General features: G+C 42.0%; 1 protein-coding gene across 1 annotated transcript in view; it reads left to right on the plus strand.

Moving 5' to 3' along the window:
- Positions 1–8603, plus strand: part of BLK (BLK proto-oncogene, Src family tyrosine kinase) — a 54882-nt gene that overhangs the window by 28927 nt on the left and 17352 nt on the right. Inside the window, exons 2-3 of the mRNA XM_006774781.2 lie at positions 3782–3890; positions 6828–6879. Coding sequence (XP_006774844.1) covers positions 3783–3890; positions 6828–6879 — 160 coding nt within the window. The 5' untranslated portion in view covers position 3782. The remainder of the gene's footprint in view (positions 1–3781; positions 3891–6827; positions 6880–8603) is intronic.

Genomic DNA, 8603 nt, shown 5'->3' on the forward strand with positions numbered 1-8603 from the left:
CTCCCAAACCTCTCTTCACATAACATACTGGTAAAGACACACACGCATGCCTGTTTTTCTCACTCTTCGGAATTTCTAAATATGGCATAAGGTCACATACTTCGCCTCCTGCTTTTCTCATGTAACGGCGTGTTGTAAAAAATCCTCTTAGCCTCACTGGTAAAGACCTAGCACATTTTTTAAAGTAGTTGTGTAATATTTTAGGGACTTTTAGAGTGTGGATTTATTCACAATTCTCCAAATGGTGATCAATTACAAAGCTTGTTTTTGTGTTTTGCTGCTTTGACTTTCACTGAAATTAACGTTTTGATATTTCATATATTTCTATATAATGATGCTTTATTAGTCTGTGAGAGTTTCATAAAGTGGGATTATAAATCAAAGGGTATGTATAATTTTTAATTTTAATGGAACTTGACTGATTGCTTGTAAAAGGTTGGTAATATTTCATATTTTATTTGTTCAGTAAATATTTATTAAGCTCTTACACAATGCCAAGCACTGTTTTAGCAATTAGAATTCAACAAGGGTCCCAGACCTCCTGAGGTTTCATGGAGTGGGAAGAACATGAAATGACAATAACTTTAATAAATACTTTTGTACCAGAAATGTAGGAAAACACAATTATCCCTTGCTTTACTATCAACAATTGGTATTATTATTCTTTTCATTTTTCCCCAGTTTATTCCTGTAATTTGATATTTTATTATCTTAATTTTCATTTTCCCCATCAGTAAGTAATTTTAACATTTTTTTCCATGTCTATTTAGCTATTTGGATTTGTGTTGGGTGAATTGCCTATTTATAATCATGTATTTTTTGTATTGAGTGTGTTGTATGCTAGACCCATACTTCTTGTCAATGTTCATGAGCTCTGTGTATACTGTAAATATGCATTTATCCGCTGTGTGCTTTGCAAAACTTTCCCCCAATCTATTGCTTATCTGCTGACTTCATGATGGTTTACTTTACCATGTAATGCCTTTCATGTTAGTGAATTTATCTTTTTGTTATGACTTCTTTGTGTCCTCTCAGCTTCTGCCTATTCTATCTCTGTCAATTCTTATCTCCAAACTCTGGTTCAATGAAATGCTTCCTAAATTTTCTTCCAAATAATTTTGCTTTTTATGTTCTTCTTTAATACACCTGCAATTTATCTTTTAATGTGGGGTTTAAGGTAGGGGTCCAATTGTACTTTTCTAGGTAGATAGCCATTGTCCCAATTCCATTTATTAAAGCAAACCCTCAATTCTCCACTGAATTAAAGTGCCACCGTTTACAGTTCCCGTATGGACTGGAATCTGTTTGCATCTCATTGCTCTGCTCCGCTGAGTATCTGTCTATTCTTATTCCAATTTCATGCTGTTTTGATTAGTCTTCTTTTTCATCATTTTAAAAGTTAGGTTTAAAAATTACAGTTTTATCCAATTGAAAACTATAATTTTATTAATTTATATTAAGAATAAGAAAGATGCCATAATCACGAAACAAAACAGATTGAAATAATTATAAGACAATGCTATGTAGAAGTTTTGGAAACAAATTGGAAAATGTGGAGGAAATCAAATATCTTCTATAAATCACATAAGACATCCAAATGGTGCAAGGAGGGGAGAAATGGGAACAGATAAAATCAGTGTGTGTCTGAAAGATAAATTTCTGAAGAAGAAATTTAAAAAGTATTTAATGGCCTACTATTTAAAAGGGCCCGAGAAATTCTATCTAGCCTTTAAAGAACAGATAGTCCCAAGTTATTATTACTATTCAAAACCAAAGGCAAAAAGACGGAAGGCTCCTTGGTATATGTTATGAAGTTATGAAGCCAGCATCATCTTAATGTTCTAACACCTCACAGACAAATCCCACTTGGGAATAGAGATTCTCATTTGAAATAAAATATTTACAAAACCTATCCATCCATGTGTCAAAACCACTAATGTACAGTAACCAACAGCTTCTACTCCAAAATACAAGGATGCTTTTATAACAGAAAATGTGTCAACATAATTCATTACATCAACAAGTTTTAAAAAGACTGTCATATTAATAGACACTAAGTAGACACCTTATAAAATTTAGTAGCTATTCCTAATATAAACCCATGATCCCTTATCCAAAATTCTGATACCCCAGTATCTCTGAAAACTAAAATGTTGACCTGTAACTTTGCACCATATTTTGTCTGATGTTAAAGTTGATCTGAACTGACACAAAGTAACTACTTAAATACAGAAAGTGTTATTTTTTTTACAAATGTACAGTATTATATGTTCTGTAGGCAAAGCACACTCAAAAATAGTATGGATTATTTGTGGCTCTCTGTTCTATATTCAAAATTATTATAGTCTTTTCTTTTTTTAAGTTGAGTTTAAGGAGAAATACTATGAGGCATGTACTAGTACCTTTAACTCTCCGGAAAAATAGCAACACATTACCATGTTTCATTGAATCTAAGACACCATTACTTAGAAGACTAGCAGTTATTTTATGTATCACCGAAAGAGAAAAAAATATGCTGCTAATTATAATATGAGCCATCATCAATTGTAAAACATATTCCATTTTCAGAGATACTGAAATATAAAGAAGGTGTATCTCACAATATATGAAATATGGTGCAGACATCCAAAGGCAATCAGGAGTCTACAGGGACCACATGGCTTGTCAGGACTCAAGGTCCCTTCCTCTATCGATGTCTGGGTCTTGGGAGGACCCAGGTGTGAGGAGGAGTGTGGTGGTCTGGGGTCAGCCAGGCTTCAGAGTTGCTCTGTATTGATTAGTTGTTTGATCATGAAACAGATATTTAATGCCTTAAACCACAGTCCTGGCTGGGATAGTGCTGGGATGGTACTAACACCTGCTTACACTTGTTTAGAGAGTTGAACGTGGGATATGAGATAGGGCTTGTGACATTCCTGGTCCAGAGTAAGCCCTCCCTAAACAGCAGCCCCTGGAATGAGGGTGGTGGTTAGAGTGGCCAGAATCTAGGCAGTGATGGCAAACCTTTTGAGCTCAGCATGTCAGCGTTTTGAAAAACCCTAACTTAACTCTGGTGCCGTGTCACATATAGAAATTTTTTGATATTTGCAATCATAGTAAAACAAAGATGTATATTTTGATATTTGTTTTATATATTTAAATGCCATTTAACAAAGAAAAATCAACCAAAAAAATGAGTTCGCATGTCACCTCTGACACGCGTGTCATAGGTTCGCTATCACTGACTAGGGTGTTCCCCACATCTGTCATCCTGTGATTCCCCAATATTCCTGAAGAAGCTGCAATTGGCCTTAGACGCCTGTGCTATCTGTGTGGCCTAAATTTATGAAGTCTGACCTGAATATCTGAGTTGGCAAGGACCTGACACGCCCTAACGGGTCAAGAGAGGAAGTGTGACTTTCCCGGGTGATGCAGGCAGTGGCAGGTGACAACTAAGACCCAGACCACTGGACACATTGGTCAGACTCTTTCCAGATGCCAAGACTCCTACCCTGGGGAGGTGGGATGAGGGGTGGAGTCCACTCTAGGAGTTTATAATCTCTGTGTCCCCAGTCCAGTCATTTCTCCTCTCTGGGCTACTTCTCCCTGCTCTGGGGAAAAAAGATGGATGCAAGCTTAACCCACCAACCCCATTCTAACTTCATGTCTGACTTTGACCTTCACCATCCCCCACGTCCACCCCACCTCTCTAATTGGCCACCGGGAAGGAGTTTAGGGGAGCTCTTCCGTTTGGAGGCTAAGACCTGCTCACATCACCAGTCTGCTGTGTGTTCTCCGACAGGATGGGAGTGGTGAGCAGCAAAAAGCAGGTCAAGGAGAAGAGTAAGGGCCAGTGGAGCCCCATGAAGGCCAGCACCCACAGCAGAGAGCCCCCGCCACTGCCACCCCTGGTGAGTGATCGCTTCTCCCAGCTGGAGGGGGACGAGGAGGAGGGAGAGCACAGAGCACGTGTGGCTCCCTGGGGGCTGCTCCTAGTCTCCAGCAAGTCCCAGTGCCCTCTCTTGATAACCCAGGGCTCCCACAAATAGGGACCCCCAACTCCAGTGCCACCTGAGTTCATATTGTTGTTACAGATTGTAAAATATTTAACCGCCAGATGGCTGGAATTTAAATCTGTTAGCTGTACCTTTGAAGCAGGTTTCTGAACTCCCTTTAGACTCAGTTTCCCCACCTGTAAAGTGGATAGAATAAAAGTGCCTTTCTGATGGGGATGTAACAATACACCATTGTAGATACAAGTATGCAGTGCTATCATGTATTACCTTTAGCACAGAACTGTGCATGGTTCACCCCCAAGAATTCTTAGCCAGTTTTCATTGGGCAAGGGCAGCCCTGAAGAGAAAGGAAAATCAAAGAGGTGAGCAGAGGAAAGGGTGTGGTGGGGGAGAGTCTAAACCAGTGATGGCGAACCTTTTGAGCTCGGCGTGTCAGCATTTTGAAAAACCCTAACTTAACTCTGGTGCTGTGTCACATATAGAAATTTTTTGATATTTGCAACCATAGTAAAACAAAGACTTATATTTTTGATATTTATCTTATATATTTAAATGTCATTTAACAAAGAAAAATCAACCAAAAAAATGAGTTCATGTGTCACCTCTGGCACGTGTGTCATAGGTTCGCCATCACTGGTCTAGGGCATTTAGCAATATCTGCTGCTCTCAACTCTATCCAGAAGCTCCTGGATCATTGTCCCCTTCCTGGTGTGCCAGCATTCCAAAGAGCTCACTCCCCTGGGACGAGGCAACCTAAGACGGGAGGGTGCTTCTACTCACCTCCCCCACAGGCCCTCGAGTGTTCATGGAGCCTGTCTCAAAGTTCTGGTTTGTTTACAAAGTAGTTAGCTCCCTTTCATGCTACTGGTTCCTAAAGATGCATTTTTAGATGGCTGTGTGTCCCCCCATCTGGCCACCTACCCCCTTTTGATTTGGGGCAATTGGAAGTCATGCCTGGACTCCTCTTTCCTGCTCTCTCTCTACCCCCCGCCAGGCACATCCAACTAGTCATCACTTCATCCCAACTGTGACCTAATGGGAGTGGTGACTGCTATTCCCATTTCTTAGATAAACCAGGCATCTTATCAGTGTCCCAACTTAGTGCAGGGCTTGGCATGTAACAATGAAATGTTTGTTGAATAAATGAATGATCAAAGGGCCATCGATTAATTATTGATTTATCCGACTGAGAAATTACTCAATAGGACTGAGATTCAATAACTTCTTCAGAGTTAAATGCTAATAAGTAGTAGAGCCTGTAATATTTTTAACTTTTAAAAAGTCACATAATACATATAAATTATGAAAAAAATTATAAGTATTCATTATCCCACTAGCCAATGATACCAGAGTTAGCATTGCAGAGGTCCTGCCTCCAGACCTTTTCTTAATTCTTTATTGTTTAGAGCAGTGATGGCGAACCTATGACATGCGTGTCACAGGTGATACGTGAACTCATTTTTTTTGGTTAATTTTTCTTTGTTAAATGGCATTTAAATATATAAAATAAATATCAAAAATATAAGTCTTTGTTTTACTATGGTTGCAAATATCAAAATATTTCTATATGTGACACGGCACCAGAGTTAAGTTAGGGTTTTTCAAAGTGCTGACACGCCGAGCTCAAAAGGTTCGCATTCACTGGTTTAGAGTATTACATACGTCTCCTTTTCCCCCCATTGACCTCTCCCCAGCCGTTCCAACCCCCCAGCACATGCTCTCACCTCAGACTCCTTTCTTGTGTGTTATTTATGTGCTTATATTTTCAGTGGAACCATAATACTATACATACCATTTTACAAACTGATGCTTCAAATTTGTGTTTAATAAATACCAAAAAAAAAAAAGATTATTGATTACAGGTTGCAGGCAGGAGAATAAAATGAACACTTAGTGCAGCCCCTCCCATCCTCAGAATTAGAAAGTGACCCATCACACGGAAGGCCTCTGCTGTCCCCCAGTCTGTCCCCCTCGCCCCAGGCCCCACTATTCTGATGTGCTTACTCCTTAGCTTTGCTTCTTCTGTAGCATCCTATATGCATATGTTCCTAAACACTATTTAATTTAATTTTGCATGTTGTGAACTTTAAATCAAATGAGACCAACAGCAAGGATTCTTCTGAGATATGGGTTTCAGATCTGTGTTTTTCATTGGGAGCATCATCCATGTGGATGCATGTAGCTATAGCTTCTTAGCTGCCACAGCTGTGTAGTATTGATTGCATGCATATGCCCCAATGTATCTATTCTTTGGTCATTGGTCATGTAATTATTATTATTATTATTATTATTATTATTATGTGTTTCTGCTGGGGAGCAATGTTGCACATGTTTCCTAGTGCACATATGCAAAAGTTTCTCTACAGGGTATATACGTAGGAATATATTAGTTAAGTTTTAAGGAAATACATTTTTTAAATATATTTTTATTGGTATCAGAGAGAAAGGGAGATGGAGAGATAGAAACATCAATGATGAGAGAGATACATTTTAAAAATAATTTTTCTTAAGAAAATTCATAATTTAATGGCAGAGGCAGGATTTTAAGCCAGGTGATGGGGTGTCCCCCTCCTCCCCCCCACCACCACATCCATTCCACAGCTGCCTCTTGCAAAGTTGGGCATCCCTACATACCCCTCCTCTAAATGTATATAAGGTCCGGGCAAAGATGGCAGGTGATCCCGGGCTTATTCGAGATGGCACTGGTACCTGTGCAAACTCCTGTGCCAACAGGACAGCTCCCACACTCACAGCAGCCTCACCCACCACCCTGCAGGCCCTGCCCAGCCATGGGCCTTGAACTAACACAGAGGGCATGTGTTTCTGCTCCAGGTCCTGTTTAACCACCTGGCTCCTGCACCTCCCGACACACACCCGGATCAAGGTAAGAAGGGGCTGCTTTGGAAGCTGAGGCTCCTCAGGCCTCCTCCCCAGGCTCCAGATTTATGCAGTTAGAACAGGGGCTCAGTCGGGACAGCTTCCTGGAGAGGAAGGTGCCTGGGCCCCTAGAGTCTTAGGGGAGACTGAGGGCGGAGCCTGTGGCCCAGCTCTGACCCAGCCTCACCTGCCCTTGGGGGTCTCTCTGGCAGCCAGGCACGGGTTCCTTTAATGTACCTCGGTGGGCATCTGTAAAGGACTTTACAAACTACAGATGAGCACAAAAGGACAAGAGTTACAGTGAACACAAACAGCACCATGAAATCCAGGCTTTCAAAGATCTAACTGCCAACCTCAAAGGGTGAGGACCATGGTTCTGAGTCCTCCCTCCCTGCCCTCAGTCTGTTGCTGTTTGAATTACCGCCCTGTTCCTCACTTTCAAAAGTCCCCTGCTGACCTTCTAACCACTCACTACACCCTCCCCCGCTCATCTCCACTTGCACTTTGGTGGGCAGGACTATAGAGGTGACATAGCAAATGACTCCGGCCTTCCTGAGTCCGAGGCTCAGACCTCAGGAGTGGCGTACGGGAGAGCAGAATGCCGGTCTGGGTCTAGCCATTCACTCACTCACTCACTCACTCACTCACTCACACAGAAGGCACTGAGCAAACAGGACCCAGAGCTGGCTGTGTCCAAGGACTGGGGGAGCTGTATAAGACGTGGCTCCTCTCTGCAAGAACGCAGAGTCTGTCAGACTCATGAGCAAGGCGTTGGAGCCGGGATAGTGACCTCACCTGGTGTCTCTCATCTTGCTGGAGATCACAATTAATTCGCATCGCGGGGCCATCCTCTGCTTCCTGCCAGAGGGGTCAAAAGACCCTTTCACAGGGGTTGCCTAAGACCATCCTGCATATCAGATATTTACATTAGATTCATAACAGTGTCAACATTACAGTTATGAAGTAGCAACGAAAATAATTTTATGGTTGGGTCACAACATGAGGAACTGTAGCGTTGGAGCCGGGATAGTGACCTCACCTGGTGTCTCTCATCTTGCTGGAGATCACACAATTAATTCATCGCGGGGCCATCCTCTGCTTCCTGCCAGAGGGGTCAAAAGACCCTTTCACAGGGGTTGCCTAAGACCATCCTGCATATCAGATATTTACATTAGATTCATAACAGTGTCAACATTACACAGATGAAGTAGCAACGAAAATAATTTTATGGTTGGGGTCACCACAACATGAGGAACTGTATTAAAGGGTCGCGGCGTTAGGAAGGTTGAGAACCACTGCTGTAGGAGGCTCTAGACCTTTTTCACCCCTACAGTGGGTTTGCTTGGTTTTGGGGTGAGGCCTGTTGAAGGTGGGGGCTATCCTTGCAGGCACAGGTTTCTGTCAGCTTGCTGACATCATTGTTTTGCTCGGTGTTCTCAGGAGGTGTTCTTGGGTAATCTTGGGTAAGCCAGAGGTCAGGGCGTCAGAGCTGTGTGCTTTCTGTCCTAGTCAGAGCCCTTCACTCTGCTCGGAGAGCTGAGAACATAAGCCGCAGGAAAGCAGGCAGCTGGTGAAGAAGCCAGATCTGCGCTGGGAGTCTTCCTGCCGGGCCTCTTCCTCCTTGGGCAGGGCTACTGCAGTCCCTCCTTATCTGCGCTTTCACTTTCTGTAGTTTCAGTTTTCTGTGGTCCAAAAATATTACGTGGAAAATTCCAGAAATAAACAACAAGG

Source organism: Myotis davidii, unplaced genomic scaffold (assembly GCF_000327345.1).
Source record: "Myotis davidii unplaced genomic scaffold, ASM32734v1 scaffold524, whole genome shotgun sequence".
Taxonomy (NCBI): Eukaryota; Metazoa; Chordata; class Mammalia; order Chiroptera; family Vespertilionidae; genus Myotis; species Myotis davidii.